The sequence below is a fragment of the Enhydra lutris genome, unplaced genomic scaffold (genome assembly GCF_002288905.1).
Source record: "Enhydra lutris kenyoni isolate GAN:26980312 unplaced genomic scaffold, ASM228890v2 scaffoldscaffold13, whole genome shotgun sequence".
Taxonomy (NCBI): domain Eukaryota; kingdom Metazoa; phylum Chordata; class Mammalia; order Carnivora; family Mustelidae; genus Enhydra; species Enhydra lutris.
The window spans coordinates 2,498,389-2,522,087 of NW_019154097.1; the positions used below are offsets into that span (position 1 = coordinate 2,498,389).

A 23,699-nucleotide genomic window follows, 5' to 3' on the forward strand; every position below is an offset into this window, starting at 1 on the left:
CCTTATCAAAGTGAACTTTGATAACCACTGCCTGTGGCCTGTGAGGAGGGTAAGTGGGCTTTGCAGCCTCATCATTTACCTTTCCGCTCTCTGGATGCTGACCAGGGCAAAAGAAGGAATGCCAGTTTAAGCCCTCACGACATACTGTCAGAAGACTGACCACGTGACTGCTACTTCGGCTCTAATGTGAAGTCCACAGTGCCCAGAACAATCATGAAGACAGCCTCTGCCCTGACCTACCCTTTAGTCACACCACACAGAGACCGTGCATGCTCTCAGAACTTTATTAGGTGGAGATTGGGCAAAGAGAGAAAACCCCTGAAACAGTCGCCCACCTGGTTCAGGACAAATGGAATAGAGGAGCCTTTGCTTGGAGACGTGCTCTCATTGAGGTGAAGGCATATCTTGGGATTTTTTTTTTTTTTTTTTTAAAGGGAGCAGATATGACTGAACATCTCTGAGCACAACTTCAGACGGTTTTTAAAAAAACGGTCAGCCAGAGGAAGGCAAGTCTCTTGGGGACAAGACCAGAAGCAGAGGCCTCTGGTCTGTATGAAGACAAACAGGTGCCACTTTCATGTTGGGCAGGAAGGATATCGCTGCTATTCCCAGTTCTAGATTTGGTAGGTGAGGAACATGACAAATGACAACAGGTCTGCTCCTCAAAGAGAGGGCTAAAGTAATTACACAGGGAAAGAAACTCAAAAAATGGCTTTGAGGGAGTGAGATTAAGTCGTGATTCTTCATTGGTACCTGACCCCAGTCCCCAAACTGCCTTGAAGCAGCCCTTCCAGACACTGCTCCCAACTGCCCCTGGGGCTGGAAGGCTACAAAGAAGGCCTGAAGGCAGGAGTGGGAAAAGGGCTTCTTTGCTACAGTGAGAAGGGGCTCGAATCGGGATTGCAGACCTGGCTAAGAGTAGCAGCTGTACCCCTACACCCCAAGACTTCTATCACATTTACAAATACATACATAAATACATTACATACAACAGCGAGTCTGGGAGGCAGGTTCCCCACAGAGGCTCGGCTGACACAGTTACACGTCTCAGGGATTCTAGGAAAGGGCGCTGGGCTCCTAGAAATGGGCTCCGTGTGTTCTCTCCTGCCCAGGGTAAGCCCCGCCCAAGCCCACCCCTCTCTTCAAAGGTTCAGTTTGTCCAGTAGGGAGAGTTGCCGTAGGTGGGCTTGGAAGCTTGCGACTTGGGCTGCAGGGAGCTGGGCTGGCTGCGTTGACCCGAGCCACTCTGAGGAGGAGGAGGAGGAGGAGAGAAGGCTGTAAGGGCTGGAGCAGGACCCCCAGTCCAGGGCAGGGTGGCTGCCTCCATCACGGGGCTCACCTGGGCATCCTGTGGCAGATGGTGGTGTAGCAGCTGTGAATGAGGCTGCTGGTGGGCAGGCAGGATGTGTAAGAATGGTGGGGGCGCATAACCAGGGGCTGCTCCAGCGGCCAGGGGCCCAGTGGAACCCAAGGCCGAGGGCAGGCTGAACGGTGGAGGAGTCCCTGCGTGAAATCCCTGCTTGTCGAAAGTCTGCAGGATAAAGAGACCGTGGTAAGGGCCAGCCTGGGCAGCACCTCCCACCGGCCAACCCATCCACCCGAATCCTCCTTCACCTGAGTCTTGTTGTAGACTGAACCGGTCATGTCAGGTAGGCCGGTGGTGCTTGAGGACACGGACACTCCTAGGAGGGAAAGCAGTTGTTCCCACGGCCACTGGGCCCAGCTCCAGCCTCCCCCACCTCCAGGGGCACTCTGGGGTAGCCTTGCCTGAGAAAGAATCAGTAGAAGACAACTACTCTGGGCCTCAATCCTGGAAAGGAGGGGCAGACGCTACCTTTGCCAGGCCCAGAACCTGCAGACTTGTTTTGTGCCTGCGATGATCCACCATAGCCACCCTTGGTGTAGTCTCCCGCTGCTGTCCCCTGGGTCAGGTCATCATAACCTAGCATGGCAGGGTACAAGAGGCACGCGTGAGCCAAGCAAGCCTGTCCCACCCGCATCTCTCTGTGCCGGGAGCACCCCTCACCTGCGCTGTAGCTATGCTGGCCGTAACCACCGGCCTGCTGGAAAGGGGTGGTGGGGGTGCCGAGGCTCACACCATGCTGCTTGGCTGAGGCCGGAGGGACCTGGCGGAGCAAGCAGGAGAGCGTCAGTGCAGGAACAGGGCAGAGGGAGCAGGTCAGGTATCCCCTGGCTTAGTCCCAAGCAGCACAACCACAGAGGACCCGTGTTCAGTAGTGCGACCTGCACTAGCTGTAAAAGCACACGGGAAAGCAGCCTAACACCTCGTGGCCCTTCTAGTCCCCAGAACTGGAGTAACATCCCCACCCCACCCCACCAACACTCACAAACATCGTGGGCCCATACTGGAAGGCACTAGGCACGCCCGTGTAGTAGGGGAGGCCAGTGTAGCTGTAGCCAGGGGGCAGCGCAGGATTCAGGAAGGGCTGCTGGGCTGTGTGGTGGGCCTGGGACTGGCTCTGCTGCGGCTGAGCCAGGGTGGTGGGGGGTGCAGGGGACGCGGAGTCACCTCGGCCAAACTTTGTGACATCACCTAGGAGAAGAGGAACATTGACTCAAATCACTGCCCCCTCCCCACCCTCATCCAACCAGGAGAAAAGCCAGACTGGCTCCTGCCAACAGGAACAGGCTCCGGCAGCTGGCTCAAGAGGTTGCTAGCAGGCCTCTCTCAGCCCTTGTGCTGCTGGTTCCAGATGCCTGGGATTAGCTGCAGACCAGTCCCACGCACCACGCCCCAACCCGACTCCTCTCGCCCTGAGCACACTAACCTGAATACGGGTTATTAGCTAGGCTCCCATCTCGGCTGGCCAGGGCTGTGGGTGTGGCAAAGGGAATTCCATAGTAATCCTAGGAGAGACCAGTGAGGCTCAATCAGCAGAATGGCCTCCACCCAGTCCCAGGAGAACAGGCCCAGCAGGCAGCCCAGGTGCTCCAGGTGATGCCCTGTTCCCAGGACAGACGACTGCAGGGACACAGGCTGACCTCCAGAGGGCAGCACTCAAATTCAAAGTAAACGGTGCCCATCGGAGTTGTGCAATGTGGCAGCCACACAGCATGCAAGACGCACTGAAAAGACCATCAGCTTTCGCCAGGCAGAGCTACTGGTGGACCAGTCTCATGGGTAATATATGGTGCAGATGGATGCTGGTAAATGCACAGGTCAAACCAACTCTACTGGCTTTTCCTATGTGACAGATTCTACAGAGCAGCTAGGAAAGTTGACTGTTATAGCACCCTGAAAAAGAACCAGCAGGAATGGGGGTGCCTGAGGGTTTAAAAGCCATCAGAGGAGCAATGTCAAGCAGGCACAGGTCCAAGAGGACCCCAGTTAAGGTCCCAAATTGGCTCCTCACCATCCATGCTGTCATGCCGACACAGACCATGGAGGAGCCAGGCCAAGTGTGGACACCAAGAACACAAAACTGGAGCTCTGTGGGGAAGGGGAGGCCTGACCTGGCCCTTACTCACCACCCAGGGCTTTGCCAGTACTAGACACATGGTCCCTCGGGCTCCAGGCCCCATGGGAAGCCTTCCTGCTTTTGTTGTGGGCCAACAGTGCCTGGTCACAACCAGACAGGAGCCATCTGGGCTAGGAATGGCACCTCTACCCTCCCCCAGCCTCATTTCCACTTAACCTCCAGGAAACCCATTAGCTTCCTCAGCCAGGAACCCCAGGAGGAAGCAGGACTAGGAAGTCCAGAGGTAGCAAGAACACAACTGCAGACAGGCCTAGAGCACGCCCAAGAGGAGGTGCTCTTTCACAGGAAAATCAAAGGCAGGAACTAGGTGCAAAAGTACCAGACCCTAATATATGAACAAAGGGGAAAAATGAACAAAACATATCTCAAAAGGTGGGCTCAGAGGTGATTTCTTCTAAGGCACAAAATGATACAAAGAAAACAAGGCAGGATGACTCCCAGGACTGGGAACCCACTGAGTCCCTCTTGGGGTCCCCCACCAGGACTCCCCCGGACACTCCAATGCCTGGGGCTCCTAGGTCAGGTGGGTATGAGGTTTCCTCATGATAGTAAGAGGGCCGGGGCCACTTCCAGTTCCTCTTCTGCAAAGCCCTAAGGCTTAGGCATTCCCCAGAAACCCTAAGTTCTGTTGACCACCCTAGAAATGTGCCATCATGTCTTCAACATCCCCTCTGGGTCCTCTGGGGACACCGGAAGCAGCGGTGTGATGATGGGCTGCTGTCAGGGGGAACAGCCGCCTAGTCACCCACCTCTGCCTCTGGAAAGACTTCAGCAGCTGAGAAGCATTCTCCTGAGAGACAAGGGCTTCGGCCTGCAGGCCCGGGAGGTGGAGGGGATACCTGCAGCTCCCCGAGCTACTTTGTGGGCAAGCAGAGCAGGGCGCAGCCAGTGGAAAGAGTTAAGGAAGGACACCACATTGGGCGGAAAACCTCTCCCTCAGGGAATAGGAAAGATCACATTGAGCAGGCATGTTCAAACAGCTCTCTCCTTACCAACAACGTGACCGATGCCCTAGGCTGCTGAAAGTTATCAGGAGTCTGGGAAAGGCCAGACCGAGGAAGGAGGGGCAGGGCAACAGCCTACAGGCCTGTCAGGCAGGGAGCACACTTCCTTCGGCGCCCTCCCCACTGCAGGCATGTCCACGGCGGCCAGGAGACTCAGCCTGGCAGCAAGGGGTGGATGAGAGCGGCAGCAATCCTGGCCTCAGAGTGAGGCTGCAGAACCAGGGACTCCCCGGGGCCAGCATGTAAGCAGAGATGGCAGGTCAGATCCACAGGGACCCTTCAAGAGTGTCAGCTTGGGCGGGTCACTCAGCTGGGGACAGACAAGCCGTGCTGCTATCACAAGCATCACTGATGGCCACTTCAGAGGCCAAAGACACTGAACGGCCCTTCAAAGAACATAACTTGAAAAAAACTCTAGAGTCAGTCAAGCAACCCCATGTCTTATGTCATATGGTTTTTCTTGTTCAGAACGGGGGCGGTGGGGTGGTGAAGAGGGCGCAGTGGGGGCACGCCTGAAGGAAGAGAAGGACCCACATGTAGTAGAGGGCACTGCCTCCTGGGACCCCAGGTCCCAGTGGTCTCCAAGTTCCCAAGCAGTAAGCACAGGACACTCCTGCCCAGCTACAGGGACATGAGGCCCAAACCCCAAATGCTAGCAGCTTTCTCAACAGGGTGGCAATGAAGGCCTAGAGAGGAAGGACCTGTGAAAGAGCCTGAGTCCCCCCATCCCCCACCACATCCCACTCACCATTGGCAGACGTGACTGCAGCATCTGGAGCTCATCATAGCCATAGATCTGCGTAAGGACCAAAAAGGGTGTCAGGGACCATGTAAAATCCCTTGGGAAGCCCAGGCCCATGTAGGGGCCTAAACAAGGTTGGGGAGATGGGACATGGGGGCTCAGACCATTTGCTGTGAGAAGACACCTTGATGGAGTCCAGATGAGGGAGAAATACCAGGGAAAGCAGTAGCCCAAGGTCCGCCTCACCAGGTCCTGCCAGGTGTCAACCTCTACGGCCACAAGAGTTGGGCAGCCAGAAGCCATACACCATGCACTCACCGGATAGGCAGGAAGCAATCCTCCGGGGCCCACGAGGTACTGGTTGTGCAGCAGGGGAGGTACTCCCTGGGGCAGGTTAGGGGGTGCTTTGCCTGTGAAAGCAAAAATCAAACAAGCAGTGATGCCACCACAGAGAGCGCAAGGTCGCAGCTACTGTGGGGGAGTGGGCACTGAGCTCACAGTCACAGTACTGCCCCACATGGGGCCACCACCAAGAGAGGAAGGCAGCAGCTGAGAGACACAGAAGGCTGTGCCAGGAAGTAGCGGAGACAAAGCATGTGACACCACATTCAGGCTCTTTCCACATCAGAGGGTTCATTGCCCAGACAGAAACACCACCCCTCACCCACTCCTGTCAATACAGCACTGAGCAAACCTAAACATAAGGAACAATCTGCCTCCTCAGAACAGAACCAAGGCTGGGCGGTGCCAGCAGAGGGGGACAGGCTGTGTCCAAGGTAGCTTTCAGCAGCTTCTACTAAACCACAGTTTGCTTGGTCCACATAGACTGCCCAAGTCTTGCTGATGGACCATCAGTCACACTAAACGGCCAGAAGGAGCCCAATAGAGCTGTTCCACGGTCCATTCATGTCACCAGGCCATCTCAGCTCCAGAGAGGAAGACAGCAGAAAAGACAGGGGACCTACAAGCACAAAGGCTACCAGGAATCTTGCCCAGGGGAAGCCCACCCAGAAGGCTGGTTTCATTCATCCCCACATCATTGCTGGAAGGACTGGGACTCAAGAAGTCAGTGGAACAAAGAGGACCAGGGAGCAATGGCAGGGCTGGAGGGAGACCGAGATGCTCCTATGCTTGTAGCTACCCAGCATGCCCTGCAGCCACCTCTAGGCATCCTCCCTGGGAAACCAAGCATCACCTTCTAGGGGCGGGGAATAGATAGGCAAGGTCTGGGGAGCACACACCTGAGGTCACCAAGGGCGTGGCCCTGGCACTGCTGCTGGGGGCACTCACAGTGGTCCCGCCCAGACAGAGGCTGTTCACTGTGTTCATGCTGCTCGGCAGGCTGAGCCCTGAGGACGTGGCACCCGAGGCAGAGGTTGCTGCCGTTGAAAAGGTGGCTGAGGACTGAAGGGAAGGGGTGCTCTCCACACTGGCATGCTGGCAAAACAGAAAAGCGAGGACACATGGATCTGGTGGCAAACATAAGAGCACAAGAGGACTGGTCTGGCATCTGGGTCTGCCCTCTGGAGACCGGTCTGAGGGGCTCTGTGCTCACACTGCAGCTAGATGAGGCCATCAGGACACAACTCATAAGCTGGGTATCACATAATTAAAGCTGAGCTTTACTGACCAACACCCTCTACTAAGAATCGTTGCTCAAGCTTTGCTATCTGAAATAAGGTACAGACACCCCATGTAAACCTTAGGTCATATGTGAACACAGACCATAGGAATGTGAGGTGAGAACCCACCTCACAGAAGAGCAAGCAGTCTCAGGAGAGTCAATCATGGCACCACATGCAGCCTGGCCCAAGTCAGAGCCTTCTGAGAACAGCTGCCTTCTACTAGGCTTCCTAACTATTCTGATATGGAAATCACAGGGGGCCCAGAGAGGCCTTTGCTCCAGAACCTGGTAGGCCATCAGGACCTACCTAAAAGGGCATGGTCTGCGTCTCTGCCTGTTCAACATGATCCACCTAGGGAAGAAGGGTGAAACCCAACAAAAGGATCTAAGGAGTTCCAGGAATCCTGCCCAGGTGTTCAACTCCAGGGAGGAACGAGGTACCAAAAAGCGCTTCAAGGGCTCAGGGGTGGGTGAAAGAGATGCACCTGGTTGGGCAGCAAGGCCCAAAGAGGGAAGAAAAGGCTCTGTCAGGCTGAGACCAGCCTTCAAACCAGAGCATGTACAGAACAAAGCAGTCTGGAAACTCCTGGAGGAGAAGCCTCAGGAACAGGAAGCCCCAGGAGAAGGGGATGATCATGTACCCTATCTTGCACCACACAGACAGCTCTGTGTAGGTCCCAGCCTCACACACTGTGCTACCCAGGTCAGCTGAGCACAGACCTTAGGTTCCTGACATCCAGAATCAGCTCAATAAGGTGAAGACAGGCAAAACAGTCATCGCCTGGGGCACCCCAGGACTCTGCTCCCTTGGCCTAGACTGACAAGAAGCTGGGTGACGAGAGCCCCAGGGGCAGAGGGAGGCGAGGCCAGCCTGTCCCAGCACCCACTCCACATTCCTCTGCATAGAGCCAGGCTGACCACCTGCTACAGAATCAGGAACAGATCTGACCACTGTGCCTACATGTCACTAGTCATACAACTTTTCAACTCTTTTAACCACAGGACAAAAAATTATTATTCCCCAGTCTGGGGGAAGGGGGAATCCACAAGAGCAGCTAACGAGAAAATTAGTTCCTGACTTGCTAAAAGGAACTCAAAGTCATCCAGTAAGGCTCTCCTATCTCCAAATGAACCTGACAGGGCTCCTGTCCCCGTTCCTCACCTCCCGATCTGCGAGGGTGGCGAGGGGCTGGCCTAACTGACCTCTACTCCATTTAAACAGCTCAGGCCGCGGCTCTGATGGGGCAGTGGAACCAGCTCTGCGAAAAGGGCACCAACCCTTCCACAATGACACAAAGGACAGGAGAAAACACGGAGATTTCCTTCATAAACTTCAAGGGGGAAAGAACTAATCATGACAAAGGACGAAAAGACTGATGTATCTGACTATACAAAAGTCAAAAATAAAATGACAAACCTGAGCAAAGTATCTGCACCTCCCATCACAAACGGCTACTTTCTAGTCTCCTGAACACGGACTGCCTAGAAAGACACACCAAGGACCTGACAGAAAAATGAATATGAAGAACTCATTGAAAAGGAAATTTAATGGCTTTCTAATATATATATAAAAAAAGATGTTCAATCTCATTCAATAAAACACTGTACTGACAGGTCATTTTTCAATTAACACATGGGCAACATAAAAATATTTGATAACACAATTTCAGGAGGCAGTGCGGAAACAGTCCATCTCCTCCTTTGCCAGTGGGAGGTAAATAGGTTAGAATCACTGTGCAGTGACTGCAATTCCGCAATTTGTATAAAACGTCAAATGGCTGGGGATTCAACCTCCAGGACTGCCCCTGCAGACAAAGCAAGGTAGAAAGTTATCAAATATAACAATGTTTATTGTATTCCAGACAGAAAATGGCCCGCAGCTCCATCAGTGAAAGAGTGATTTACTAATGTGATGTAGTAGAGCTATGGGAAAAGAAGACAGAATCTATGTTTCAGCACAGAAATATCTCAGAGAATCACTGTCACATGGGGGGAAATGCTAAAGGACACTCTCTAGTGAACGCTCCCATGTATGTTACAGGGGAAATGAATGAAAGCAAAGGGCAAGAAGCAGTGGGAAAGTGACTGTGTCTGCATTTCCTAATCTACGGGTTAAAAAAAAAACTCCAGTGGATCAAGAAAATAGTAGGAAGGGGGTAGAACCAAGCAGACGTGAGAGAGAAAAACACTTCAATATCTATCTCTTCATACTTTTCATTACTGAATCTTTTAACTGTATTAGCAATGCAGCAATTCTGGCACATGGCAAGGTCTGGCACTCCCTGGATGAGGCCATTCTGGCTGGGGCAGTTTGGACATGGAAAGCGGCAAACCCATGCGAACAAGAACACGGACTCCAACACACCAGGGTCCGGAGACCAGGGGGCCAACTCTCCACACTCGGGACGGCGACCAGCTACAGTCCCCCAACCCCCACCCCAACAGCAGGCACAGGCACGGGACCAGGCACTTACTCCACGGGCAGAGGTGTCCATACTGTGCTCTGCTATAAAGATGGTGATCTACGTATTTTATGACAAAGAATTATGTGCAAGATGTCACTAGGAAAACTAGAGTTTGAAACCCACAATGTTAGCCACATCCTGATGGAAGGAGAGAGCTGACTCTGCCATCACTCCATTCTGTAGCAAATGACCTCTTCTTCAGAGGACACAAAATTCCCCAAATTTCTAACCTCTCCTATTGATCTGTACCCCAAACTTCTTTCCCTGCTTCTGGATCCATCTCTTATTATCTGTTCTTGGTACCTGTCTGCCTACCCTTATGCTCAGGGTCCCCCAGTCTGAGTGAAGCACCCTGCTACCACCCTGCCTCTTCACCATCTCACCACCTCCGTTCCTCCGCCCACCACAAGCTACAAAGACCACCACTGAGACTGTGCCCCAAATCCGCACCTGGAGAAGCCACACTGCAGTAACCATCTCTTTAGCACACGGGGACGCTTGCCAACTTGGGACTTCTAGGTTTGCCTCTCCACTATCAACCTTCCCAAAGTCTGCCTCTGAGCTGGGGAGAATGGTCTGGGATGGCCTGAAGGAGGAGGGGACAGAAAACCTGATGCCATGACGAGGAAAGTCTGCGCGACCACACACTGGAATGCAGTTACACGGACTAAGAGGGGCTAAGAGTTAGGGAGGCTCAGAGAGAGATGTGCATGTGCATGTGGCCGAAGACAGCTAGTCCTCACCCAAGTTCTCCCTTTTCCCTCCCAACATTCTCTCTACAATGGCCTTCCCAGAGGAACAAAAGATAACCTAGAACAACGCTCTTGATTCAACTTGACTTTTGGTGGAGCTCAAGTTAGCAATGAGCCTACTTTGCTCTAAAAAGCTTGCCATTACCTCAACACGACCAACCCCAGAGAAGGTTCAAAAGGTACCTCTAACTGGGGCGCCTGGGTGGCTCAGTGGGTTAAGCCTCTGCCTTCGGCTCAGGTCATGATCTCAGGGTCCTAGGACTGAGTTCCGCATCGGGTTCTATGCTCAGCAAGGCGCCTGCTACCCCCTTCTCTCTCTGCTTGCCTCTCTGCCTATTTGTGATCTCTCTCTCTCTGTGTCAAATAAATAGATAAATAAAATCTTAAAAAAAAAAAAAAAAAAAAAAAGGCTCCTCTAACAGGGAGCTCAGTGAATGCTCAGGAACAAATCCAGCCCCCGACAGCCCTGCCTATCATAGATCAACTCTGGAGAAGCAATTCTTCCACCGAAGTACCAGTTCAGAAAGCAAGAGGTTGGCCCTGGTACCTAGGAAAATCAACAGCTCAAACCACATACCTAGACTGAGATAATACACCTGAGGAAGCTGAGGTTATCTTAGATACTCAAAACCCAAAAACCAAAGCCCCACCCACAGAGGACTAAGCTCCAAGCTCGCTGAGCAGGGTGGGAAATGACAGGACAGAGAAGACACTTACTGTGTGTGCTGTGCTGGAGGAGAGCGCTGCATGTGCAGAGGAGAGGCTGCTCTGATGGCTGGAGAGTGAACTAGAAGACAAAAGAGAGCACCAAGTGTCCACCCCACCAAGTCACCCCACAGCAGAGGCCCCATGTCCGGATGGGCTAGATCTAAATTTGCCCCATCCCCCCAAGGGGAGCCCTGGCTTCACACACATCACTCGTCATCACCTTGGGGCCCAGACCAGCTGTTGGGATGTTGAGAAATGATCTAAAGGGTCATTCATCATGAGGATCTGGGACAGCATGGCCTGGGACACCTCCAGAGCCAGCTTCAGCCAATTACAAACATTCGCTCTTTAGACTGTAAAAAGTAAGAACAGGACTGCACTAAGAACACTGCCAGCCACGGAGACACCATTCAATCTGTGTGTGAGGGAAGAAAGTTCCTGTTCAAAGCCCCATCCCCGCATACCAGAGCCAAAGCCTGACTTCCCTTCAAATCCAGAATTCAAATCAAAGGCTTTTATTCCTGGCTTGGTGGGAGTGGGGCACCGCAGAGAGGTATATCCTACTCCAAAGATACAGGATGAGTATCAAACAAAATCCACTGTCCTACACCCTGTTCTAGTAATTCAGCCTCTAAAGCCAGAACAAGAGCAAGTAGAAGACCTGCTCAAAAATCAAACACAATTCTCACTTCGCATCGCAGTGACTTGAGTCCAGAGCTCAGAGGCCAGTCTCAGGGCACACTCCTGAGGGGTCCAAGAGGAGTAGCAGCAGAGACTGCTGGCCCCACCCCATTCCCAAGGGCCCTAGGGGCCTGCGACAGCAGGGATTACAAGTAGGCAAGTTTTACACACCTAGTGGTTCTGAGACCAGGCCCAGCCAAAGCCTATGCACTGTTGCATTACTGCTAAAGATCAGGCCACCATGGTGGGGGCAACGAGAGGGTTTTGTTCATTGCCACTGCTTTCTGTAAGGGTTCAGGACTTCACCCCACTGTGCCTCTCTTTTTGGGTCCATATTTTCTCCATACCTGCTAAGCTGAGAGAGGGGGCTGCTGGACAGGTCACCAGGCTGGGACATGGAGGGCAAAGTGGCAGTGTGCTGGGACGCGGAGGGCAGAAGCGGAGTGCAAGAAGTGGTGCTGGGCAGGGAGCCCACAGATGGGAGGGTGGAAGGAGGGTCTGTTGTCTTTGGAGCTGGAACGGATGAAGTAGCTGTAAAAAACAGATTGGTTAAGCTCCAGACCAATCCTAAGTACCTAAAATATACTCAGTGTCTTGTGACACCTCAGGATCAATTTGAGAAACATAAATTATATTCCCCAGGGGATAGCATTTTCTGTCCAATACAACTAATAAAAATGACATGTTAAGGTAAGACAAACAGGACTTGGCCAAGAGTAAGAAGAAATGATACCTTTATAACTAACCCTAAACTGTTCTGTAATATTGACATACATCTCCTAACTAAAGGAACCCAACGCTGAGCTGCACTAGAAAGGGCAAGAGGCTCTGAGACGGACACACAGGATTAGAATGTGAGGCAAACTTATCTCAAAAGGCACAAGGGATAGTAGAGATCTGGTAGGCAAGACCATCAAAAGGGGTGGGTCTTTGCTTCTATCAAGTCAGTATGAAATCAGGCTGACCTGGGAAAGCTCACAGCCAGTTCAGGACAAATGGGGGTTGAGAGCACAGGGTACATACAGTGTGGAGTGTTACAGATGCCTAAAAGCCACTGTCAACAGTCACTTTCACATGCACAGTGAGCACTTCCTTGAACAAACAAAACCCTCAGGACACACAGAGGAGCTTATTTGGCTTCCAGAAGAACATAAATATGATCAATCCTAGCTGTAGAAAAGACTCAGTTTTAGTTCTATCCACACATATAACTCAGATATGTGCTTAGATATAAAGCATCATTGTCTTTCCCAGTTAGGAAGAACAGTAACCCTCTACCCACCCACAGGACTCTCCGGAAACCCAATGGAAAACATGCCAGTCTCTAAAAAGGAGGATGAATTTAAAACAAACACAGGTAGCAACAGGGGTCAGCACACAACTTGGCCCATTCTTAGAGGAGTCCTTACGGTCTAGAGGCTTGCTTTTTCACTCACAGTCTACTCCAAACACGATACCTGCTGTTACAGATGCCAGACGAAAACACCGCAGATGCCCCTGTCCCAAAACTCAGACCCCATCACTTACCTCCCTAGGTCTCGGGTCACAATGATAACAAGTTCACAAGAAGCCTTGTACAGAATGGGGGGAGGGGGAGCATGGGGAGTAGACAGATAGAGAGCTAAAAACCTATCTAAAACACACACGATGTTTTCCAGACATTTCATATCTTATTATCTCATTTAAAATCTCCAAACAGAGGTGCCAGGGTGCCTCAGTCAGTTTAGGGCCTGACTCTTGATTTCAGCTCAGGTCATGATTTCAGAGTTGTGAGATCAAGCTCTGAACTAGGCTGTGAGCTGGGCGTGGAGGCTGCTTTAGATTCTCCACCCCCACCAACCCCACCCCTCCCTGAGTTCTAAAAAAAATTAATTAAAATCTCCAAATAATCAGGGCACCTGGCTGGCTCAGTTGGTAAAACACGTGACTCCTGATCTCGGGATTGTGAGTTCAAGCCTCAGGCTGGGTATAGAAAAAAAAAAAAAAAAAAAAAAAAAAAAAAAAAAAGAAAAGAATCTCCAAATAACCTAGGACACCTCTATGTGTTCTCCATCTCATGCCTGTACTAAAGAAACTTGCCACGAAGGCTTGTGGAATAAGAATGTCCTCTGAGGGGCACCTGGGTGGCTCAGTGGGTTAAAGCCTCTGCCTTTGGCTCAGGTCATGATCTCAGGGTCCTGGGATCGAGCCCCGTGTCGGGCTCTCTGCCTGCTGCTCTGCCTACTTGTGATCTCTCTCTCTGTGTCAAATAAATAAATAAAATCTTTAAACAAAACAAAAAAAAAAAAAAAAAAAAAAAAATTTCCTCTGATGTAACATTCTCGGAGCTACCAACGTACCTCCAAACAGCTCTGGCAGCCCAGCAATACCAAAACCAATTCTGCGTAAATCACACGTGTCACTTTAATTCCAACTGAGGTCCCTCTTGAACTGATGAAATTCCATGTCCACACTACCAAAAATCTTAAATAAAAGGCAAGTCCAGGGCACCTGGGTGGCTCAGTCAGTTAAGTGGCTGCCTTCAGCTCAGGTCATGATCCCAGAGTCCTGGGATCAAACCCTGCATCCGGCTCCTTGCTCAGTGGGGAGCCTGCTTCTCCCTCGCTGTCTGCCTACCACTTTGCCTCCTTGTTCTCTCTCTCCCTCTCTAGTAAGTAAATAAATAATCTTTAAAAAAAAGAGAAAAGGAAAAGTCCTTCTGGCTTCTCTACCCAATACCGATGCCTATTTGCCTTACTGAATAATAAGGAAAATCATCATTAACAATCACAGATAATCAAGCCAAGAAAAATGGAAAGAAACAACTAACTAATTCATCCGCACCAACTCTGGAGAGCATTTGACCTCTTTTCTTCACAACAGTCCACTAGATCCTAAAGGCAACAAGCATGTCTTTCCTGAACTAGCACACCAAATTTTTGCTTTAAAAGTCCTTCCCAGTAATGAAGATACTGGAACCTGTACCTCAAAGCACCTTTTGAATCCACACTACACCCTATACCTGGGGTGCAGGCGACCAGAACAGAGTGATATGAGGCTTATTTATCACCTCCTTCTTGCTGTAGTATTGGCATTTCTCTTAATACCGTCAGCTACAACCTACTCACACAGGCATCTCTGGCTGGACTCGTAAACCCTGCCGAAGAAAGGATGCCAATGTGATGGATCAGAAGTAACTATCAGAAAAAAATGCAAAAGGACATATTTTTGTAGAATTAGTCACTGGCCATGGTTTTCTTCATCATATTGGCTATACTCTTTTTCTGTTTGATTTCCACCAGCCAAAACAAGAGTGGTTAGTTATATACTTACTGTCTATTGTCTGCTGACTTCGACCACCACCATGTCCATTCTATAAGGAAAGGAAAAGAAAGGAAGTAAATCCACAAAGTCAAATGACAACTTAGCTGAATTTCTATTGGAATTTAGCCAGAAACATATGAAATATAGATCAGTCAAGAAACGATGTCTGGTTTTATTCTGTTTCTTAATAAAAGGACAGGTAATAACATATTCTTAAGAAATCCCAAGGATGGGGCGCCTGGGTGGCTCAGTGGGTTAAAGCCTCTGCCTTCGGCTCAAGTCATGGTCCCAGGGTCCTGGGATTGAGCCCTGCATCGGGCTCTCCACTCAGCGGGGGAGACTGCTTCCTCCTCTCTCTCTCTGCCTGCCTCTCTGCCTACTTGTGATCTCTGTCAAATAAATAAATGTAAAAAAAAAAAAAAAAAATCCCAAGGAGCTGACATTTTTGAAAACCAGACTGGGTATTTAGGGAACTAACAAAGACAAAACATAAGACTCAAATCACAGGAAGCAATGAAGCAGTCCTAAAAATTAAGTAATATAAAAAATTTAGGAAGTTACTATACTGAAATCACCACATCTTTCTATATCATGCACATTCTGTCTCCTGAGTACCAGTCATGCAAGAAAAAAATGTTTCCAAATGAAATGAAAAATGGTTCTCAGAGAAAAAGAGATGTTACTTTGAAACACAGTTTCCCTGACTCGATAGGGAAAGAGTGGGTTAGCAGAGTGTGGCAGTGACTAAATAGAGCAGAATCTGAAAACAACTAGATGGTGTTGACCGTAAGGCATTTCCCTGAAACCAAGACACACAGAAGGAGGCATGGTCACAAGGAAAATTTCCACAAACTGAGCAACGGAGACAGGTATAGAGAGAATGACAGTGGAGCATAGAAGACTCAAATACTGTCCCTGGATAAGAAAAGGAAGCTGACAGAGATTTCCTTCTTACCAACGTCAAACCTCCTGAAGAATGGGGCACAGTGGCTCAGGCAGTTAAGTGTCTGCCTTCGCCTCAGGTCATGATAGAGCCCCATATCTGGCTCGCTGCTCAGCAGGGAGCCTGCTTCTCCCTCTCTTCCCTGCTCATGCTCTCTTGCTATCTTTCTCTCAAATAATAAAAAATCTTAACAAAAAAAAAAAAAAAAAAAAAAAGAAAGAAAAGAAAAAGACAAACCTTATAGATGTTACCTCTGTATTAACCCAAATCCAGTACAATTTCTGTTCAAGAAATGTTATTTATAATATTTTTTTTCCTTTTTCTTTTTTTTGAAAGTTTTATTTATTTATTGGACAGAGAGACACAGTGAGAGAGGAAACACAAGCAGGGGAGTGGGAGAGGGAGAAGCAGGCTTCCTGATAAGCAGGGAGCCAAATATGGGGTTCAATCCCAGGACCCTGGGATCATGACCGGAGCTAAAGGCAGACACTTAAAAACTGAGCCACCGAGGTGCCCCCATGTTTTTTTTTCTTAAAGCCATTTGAAGTTATTTACAAGAAATGGAAATTATAAAAGATTAGAACTTTGAGAGGGAGAAAAAAAATGAGTTACAAAAAAAAGAGAGGTCAAGTAAAGGGAAACACAATACATCTTAACAATATATACAGACAGGGAGAGAACAATCAAAATTCTACTCTCTGCCTCCCTCTAAACTAGGGTTCACTAGGCACTAAATATACAGACGATAACACTGAGCATGTACATCCAAAACAGCACAAATGGTGACATACAAAGAAGTATTCTCAAAACTACACCAAATGGAAAGAATAAAAAAAAAGGGTAACAGAAAATGAGCAGCCATCAGACCTTAGGAATATTTTATTCCACCTTGAAAATCACTTTTAAATCACAATGGAGAAACTGATACAACACAGGAACTACAATACTTGGGGTGGGGGTAATTCTAGGCAGAAGAATGGTGGGAGCAAAAGTAAAGAGATACCAAATGGTCAGGAGAAATCAGAAATCTGCAAGGTCTCAGCTCACCTAGCCAAGCCGAGGAATGAGGTGAGTAATGACAAGAGCAAGCAACATACCAGGTGAATCAGAGCTGGAGTCGAGAAGTTCAGCAGATGACATACCCTTAAGCCTGGATAGCACACTGTGTGATTTATGTTTTAGAAACTATAGCCCAGGAAACATTCTGCAATAAAGGGCATATTCTGTATGGATGGACATGTGTGTGTTCCTATACTGTAGCCATTATAGATATTGAGCATTTATTCTTTTGAAAGCTTTTGTTGGGGCACCTGAGTGGCTCAGTTGCTAAGCATCTGCCTTTGGCTCAGGTCATGATCCCAGAGTCCTGGGATGGAGCCCTGCATCAGGCTTCCTGCTGAGCGGGAAGCCTGCTTCTCTGTCTCACACTCTTCCTGCCTGTATTCCCTCTCTCACTGTGTCTCTCTGTGTCAAATAAATAAAATCTTTAAAAATAAATAAATGAAGATTTTTTAAAAATAAAGATTTTGTTTATTTGACAGAAAGAGAGAAAGAGCACACAAGCAAGGGGAGCAGCAGGCAGAGGGAGGGAGAGAAGCAAGCTCCCCACTGAGCAGGGAGCCCAATTCTGGACTCGATCCTAGCACCCTGACTGAGCCACCCAGGTGCCTCGATACTGAGCACTTAAAATATGGTTAGTATGTCTGAGGAACTAAAACTGTAAATGTTTATTTAATTTTAATGAACTACTACAGAATTTTGCCATATATGGTGACCAGAATTTAAATTAAAAATTGAAATAAATTTTTTAAAAAGTAGCTCTCACTAGTAATGCTTTAACATCTCTGCCATTCAGGACACCAAATATTACAAATAAGAATAGAGATCCGGGACGCCTGGGTGGCTCAGCTGGCTGGACAACTGCCTTCGGCTCAGGTCATGATCCCGGAGTCCCGGGATCGAGTCCCGCATCGGGCTCCCAGCAACATGGGGAGTCTGCTTCTCCCTCTGACCTTCTCGCTCATGCTCTCTCTCACTGTCTCTCTCTCAAATAAATAAATAAAATCTTAAAAAAAAAAAAAAAATAGAGGGGCGCCTGGGTGGCTCAGTGGGTTAAAGCCTCTGCCTTCAGCTCAGGTCATGATCCTAGGGTCCTGGGATCGAGCCCCGCATCGAGCTCTCTGCTCAGCAGGGAGCCTGCTTCCTCTCCCTCTCCCTCTGTCTGCCTCTCTGCCTACTTGTGATCTCTGTCAAATAAATAAATAAAATCTTAAAAAAAAAAAAAAAAATAGAGATCCATCGTGTCTTCCCCCAGCCCCACCCCAAAACCTCATGCAAAGGCACTAAGGACAATTTGGGATGTATCCTTACGCTATCCTTATACTAAGATTCTCGGTCCATTCATACACTCCTTATGTATAGTTGCTTAAAATACAAATTTCACACCACAGCCCATATCAGTAAACTCAATGAACTATAAGGATTCTATTCAAAAGGTTAACCAATGTTCTAGGGGGTGCCTGGCTGGCTAAGTTGGTAGGCCATGCAACTTGATCTTGGGGTTTTAAGTTCGCTCTCCATGTTAGGTGGAGAGATTACTTAAAAATAAATCCTTGGGGCACCTATGTGGGTCAGCTGGTTAAGCATCTGCCTGCCCAGGTCATGATGCCAGGGTCCTGGGATCAACCCCTGTTATCAGGCTCTCTGCTCAGCAGGGGGTGCTGGCTGTGCCTCTCCCTCTGCTTGCTGCTCTGCCTACTTGTGCTCTGTCAAATATAAAAATAAAATCTCAAATAAAATAAAATCTTAAAAAGGTTAGCCAATTTCTAAAAGAAAATCTTATCTAAAACCCTCAAACTAAACAATGACCATCCAAACAGGATTTCCTGCAAGTAGAAACCTGAAAGACCAATTACCGTGATGGTTCCTGGAGCTAACTCCGATGGACTCACAGAGCTTTGGTATGCAATTCTGTTGTGCACAGAACTCTGGTCATAGGAGGAAGACGTTGTTACTGGACTAGTGGAGCTCAGCGATGAGCTGGTCAGACTGGAGGAGGTAATAACTGAAGTTGTATAGGTGGAGTTCTGTACTGCACTGGTCATTGGTAGAGAGGTATTCAAAGAATCACTAGAAAGAATAAAAAGTTTTAGACATAAATTTGTGTCACTTTACATGGGTTCATCAAGAACTAGTTCATCAATTTACTGCCATACTATATATTAAACACATCTGTACCTACACATTGGTACTACTGCATTCTTTAACTATATTAAAGACAAATATTCAAAACATCCCTCCCTTCCCAATCAGACACACCTAATTTAAATGACAGAGGGACATCTTTTTTTTTTTTTTTTTAAGATTTTATTTATTTATTTGACAGAGATCACAAGTAGACAGAGAGGCAGGCAGAGAGAGAGAGGGAAGCAGGCTCCCTGCTGAGCAGAGAGCCTGACGCGGGACTCGATCCCAGGACCCTGATATCATGAACCGAACCAAAGGCAGCGGCTTAACCCAATGAGCCACCCAGGCGCCCTAGAGGGACATCTTTAAGAATCCTTAAGAATCTGTAATGAATCCAGAAGTCTGCAACCATTTTTCTTAAAGATTATTTTATTATTTATTTATTTATTTATTTATTTGACAGAGAGCGAGAGAGAGAATGGGCACACACAAGTAGCCAAAGGGAGAGAGAGTAGTGGGCTCCCTGCTCGGCAGAGAGCCTGTGCCGGCTCGATCTCAGGACCCTGGGCTCATGACCTGAGCTGAAGGTAGCCGCTTAACCAACTGAGCCACCCAGGTGTCCTGAAACCATTTTCAGGAAGAGCAAATACCAGCTTTTAGCTCTAGGGAGTAGAAAAATTAATAAAATCTAAAATCTTAGATTTTCTACTTATGAAACATTCCACTGAAGGAAAATACGTGTTGGCAAAGATGCACGAGAACTGCATCCCTCAGAGATTACTGACAGGAATGTAAAATGCTGCAGACACTATGAGAAAAGTTTGCTGCTTCCTCCAATGTTAATATAAGGGTTACCACAGGACCAGCAATTACTAGGTCTATATCCAGAAGAACTGAAAGTACACAAAACTTGTAAATGAATGTTCACAGCACCATGATTCTTAATACCCAAAAAGTAGAAACAATTCAAAATGTCCATCAACTAATGAACAGATCAACAAAATATGACATATCTGCACAATGCAATACTATTTGGAAATAAAATGTATACCGGCTACAGATGGATGAACCCTAAAAACACTATGCCGAGTAAAAGAAGCCAAACACAGAAGGCCACATCTTGCATGATTCTTGCCTTATGAAATATCAGAATAGGCAAATCCAGAGACAGAGGCTTAGTTGCCAGGGGATGAAGGATGGGGGAACTGGGAGTGATGGCAAACAGGCACAGGGTTCCTTTTTAGGGTGATGGAAGAAAAGTTCTGAAATTAGGTACTAGCCACGGGTGCACAAACCCAGGGTAAATGGTCTCCACCAGGTGATTTCTTAGACTCTATTTTGTTTTACTTTCTCAACAAGGGGCTTAATTTAGTCAAAGCCAGAGAAATAAGAAGTTGTATACCTTAAAGACTTCGAATACAAGCTGATGGGAATCTGGTTACTATTTTCACTGCTTGCAGATGATCCAAATTCAGAGAGAGAAGGTTCTGATCCAAATTCCAAGGCGCCAAACTGAACATTTAATCCCGTGACATCTGCTGAGCCAGGCATTTCTACTGCAGAAGCTGGGATCTGAAAAAGCAGAGCCATCATGTCAGGAACAGAGATGAGAGATTTCACATCCCAGAGGCCTCTAACAGCCAGATGAGTACGGGCTTCCCAAATCACTATTGGCACCCTGGAAGAACAATGACCAAGATGTCTACAAGAAGGAAAAAGGCACAGGATACTTCAAAAAACAAAGAGAAGAGAAAAGAAAAATGAGAAGTTAACAGCAGAATGGTCAGTGCCACCAACTGCTTCTTAGGGCAAAGGCTGAAGAAATGGGTGTGGGCAGGTTGGTGATGGGTGAGTGAAGGGAGGAGAGCAGGCCATTGCTGAAAGCACTATATAGTCAAAGATTCTCCATCTACGAGACACAGGTCAATATACAAGACCTTATTCTCTAGCTTATTCTATCTATAAGACACAGGTAAATACACAAGACCAGGATTCTCTGACCCAGATCCTATAATTTGAATGAACAGTCTCTGTCTCCAACACAAAACCATTCCCTCTAGTATTAGCTGAGCCGTTCAGAAATGGCCAATTCCTTGTTAAACAGTAAGCTAGGTGTTTGAAAAAAATACCACATCACCATTTCTGAGACTTACTAACCCAACCCTTGAGCTAAATGTTAAAATATAATCCACCGTTGGACCTGTGACTTCTTGATGGTGAACACACCTTAGAAGCTGGAGGTATCCGCCGCTTCGGTAGTTTGATGTGTTTAGGCTGTGGTTGATGGGTAGACACAGCAATGTTTTCTACAGTCATGCTGGGAAGCTGCAAAAGCTTGTTCACAGTGGAGGTACTGTCTCTGGGTGTTGACTCTCGCAGTTTTACCTGGGAAGGAAAGGACTCCAACCCAGGAGGAGCAGCAGCAACGGCCTGAGTGTGGTGCTGCTGTCGCTGGCTCAATTGACTAAGAACGGGTGATGGTTCAGGCTGAGATTTGAAGTCTATGAAATATGTAAAGGGGGGAGGGGGGAAACAAGCAATAATCAATTATTTGGGAACATGGGCTTAGAGCTCCCTCTTCCACTATGACTGAGAGTGAAAGGTTGTAGCCACCACCCATTTCTTCCAAGAACCTTCTACCTGAATCCTGTAAGTTGAGGGCATGTGTGATGTATTAAAACTGATATATGAATACTGCAAAAGGATGCCTGAATGGGTTTGTAGATAATTTTTAAAGCAGAGAGATGCGGTTTACATTAAGACATATAGAGTGGGCAAAAAGAACATGGAGCTGCTACACATGTTTAGCTAAGAGAGAATTATATTTTGTTGCTTTATGGATTTTTTAACAGAACTGTTAAAAAATATGTTTTTCAGTAACTAATGTGATACTACAAAATCTGAAAGGTTAAAGAAAAAAAAAAGTGTATGACTATAAATCACCCTTTCAACCCTATCCCCAGATTCCTTCCACAGAGGCAGACATTGTACTGTTTCCTGAGTATCTTCAGAGATACTGTTTCAAAACACACATGCATAGCAGAGAAACACACATTATATATAGAGCTTCCTCACAAACCATTTGGTTTTCGAAAACTTGCCATATTCACATGTGAAGAGCGATTTCATTTTTTGGCCACAGAGTAATCCAGTGTGCACAGGCATCAATTTTTTTTTTTTTTTAAGATTTTTTATTTATTTGTCAGAGAGAGAGGGAGAGAGAGCAAGCACAGGCAGACAGAATGGCAGGCAGAGGCAGAGGGAGAAGCAGGCTCCCCGCCAAGCAAGGAGCCCGATGTGGGACTTGATCCCAGGACGCTGGGATCATTACCTGAGCCGAAGGCAGCTGCTTAACCAACTGAGCCACCCAGGCGTCCCCAGGCATCAATTTTTTAAAACCAATACTATATTAATGGGCTTTTAGGTTTTCTAATATCTCGCTAAGAAAATGCTACAATGAATGTATTTTTATGTAAGACATTTTGGTCAATTGCAAGTATACCTGTGGGATCAACAACTAGAATAGGGTTAGGGTTCAGAGAACAATTCTATTTTAAATTTTGACAAACACTTCAAAATTGTTTCAATAGATAGAACACACACTTTTTAATATGCTGATACCAACAACTTTTATCCTTCCTAATTTGAATGATGGAAAATGACATAAAAGGTGCAAATTAAATGATACAAATTCAATGAGGCATCATTTCATATACTCCAGTATTCTTTGCCTATGAACTCTGACAATACCTCTTTGTCCTTTTTTTTTTTAACCTGTTTAGTCTCCTTTTAGTTATTCTTTTTAACGAAGGAAGTTAGCCCTCTGTCTATGATTTCAAATCATATAGAAGTTGGCAATTTTGTCCAGTGAAGAGCCAGGTAGTAAATATTTTAGGCTTTGAAAGCCATCTGTTAGCACCTACTCAACTCTCCCTCTGTAGACTAAAAGTAGTTATAAGACAATACATAATGAATGGTCATGGCTATGTTCCAATAAAATGGTATTTACAAAAACAGGTGACAAATTTAGTTGAAGGTTTGCCAAACCATGACTTAGTATATTTCCATCTTAGATGAATCTACTTTTGGACTTTATTTTAGAGGCATGTGTAAAAAAGACAGGACTTCTAAAGAATATAGAAATAGCATGTACAAATCTAAAAACACCTATCACTCACTGCAGTGGGTCTGCGGAAAAAGGTTAACATAGGACTATAGCTGGCATGAGAAAAGCCACCTTGCTAAACTGGCTCTTCTTGGCCAGTATCTGTGAACACAGAATTTTAATATATTCTAGGCAAAGGTTGCCAAGCACTCTTATCAGGTAAAAGTGACTCTCTGTGCCTTTAATGTCTGTGCAATGTGGTTTATATATAGTGAACACTTGCTTTCCTACTGGGAATGTGAAATTTTGGTATGTACTAGTCAGAGGGTACTTATGTATAACCAGCTCCCCAATAAAAAACTTTGAGTATTAAGGCTCTAATGAATTTTCTTGGTAGACATGACTCCAAACCTGGGAGTAGTCTCAGATACTTCCTTAACAACAAACTATTTCTTTCAGAGAGAAATGTGATTCCATGTCTTTTAATAAGCCCTAAACATAAACATGCCTAGGAAACCAACCCTATGGTTAATAACCCTCCACTATTCCTTAATACAGTGTGGTTATGTGTATGCTGGTGGGAAATGGGGGTGTCTTAATGTCACAAAATCTATGAGAATACAGTTTAGAAAACATTCAACTTATATACGGACCCTTTATATTATAAACCACTGACAATAAGGCTG

General features: G+C 47.3%; 1 protein-coding gene across 4 annotated transcripts in view; it reads right to left on the reverse strand.

Annotated features, from left to right (window-relative positions):
* Positions 1 to 268: 268 nt before the first annotated feature.
* Positions 269 to 23,699, reverse strand: part of LOC111145641 (ubiquitin associated protein 2) — a 138,802-nt gene continuing 115,371 nt past the window's right edge. For 3 of the 4 annotated variants that reach the window (XM_022500691.1, XM_022500690.1, XM_022500692.1), the window contains 16 exons: positions 21,135 to 21,409; positions 20,311 to 20,480; positions 18,638 to 18,851; positions 14,789 to 14,828; positions 11,824 to 12,007; positions 10,805 to 10,874; positions 6,488 to 6,683; positions 5,565 to 5,656; positions 5,253 to 5,300; positions 2,790 to 2,868; positions 2,349 to 2,554; positions 2,027 to 2,126; positions 1,835 to 1,942; positions 1,615 to 1,682; positions 1,340 to 1,531; positions 269 to 1,246 (listed from right to left, as the gene is read on the reverse strand). In XM_022500691.1, the coding sequence (XP_022356399.1) occupies positions 1,151 to 1,246; positions 1,340 to 1,531; positions 1,615 to 1,682; positions 1,835 to 1,942; positions 2,027 to 2,126; positions 2,349 to 2,554; positions 2,790 to 2,868; positions 5,253 to 5,300; positions 5,565 to 5,656; positions 6,488 to 6,683; positions 10,805 to 10,874; positions 11,824 to 12,007; positions 14,789 to 14,828; positions 18,638 to 18,851; positions 20,311 to 20,480; positions 21,135 to 21,409 (2,138 nt within the window). In that variant the 3' untranslated portion in view covers positions 269 to 1,150. The remainder of the gene's footprint in view (positions 1,247 to 1,339; positions 1,532 to 1,614; positions 1,683 to 1,834; positions 1,943 to 2,026; positions 2,127 to 2,348; positions 2,555 to 2,789; positions 2,869 to 5,252; positions 5,301 to 5,564; positions 5,657 to 6,487; positions 6,684 to 10,804; positions 10,875 to 11,823; positions 12,008 to 14,788; positions 14,829 to 18,637; positions 18,852 to 20,310; positions 20,481 to 21,134; positions 21,410 to 23,699) is intronic. The other variant, XM_022500693.1, reaches the window with a different exon arrangement.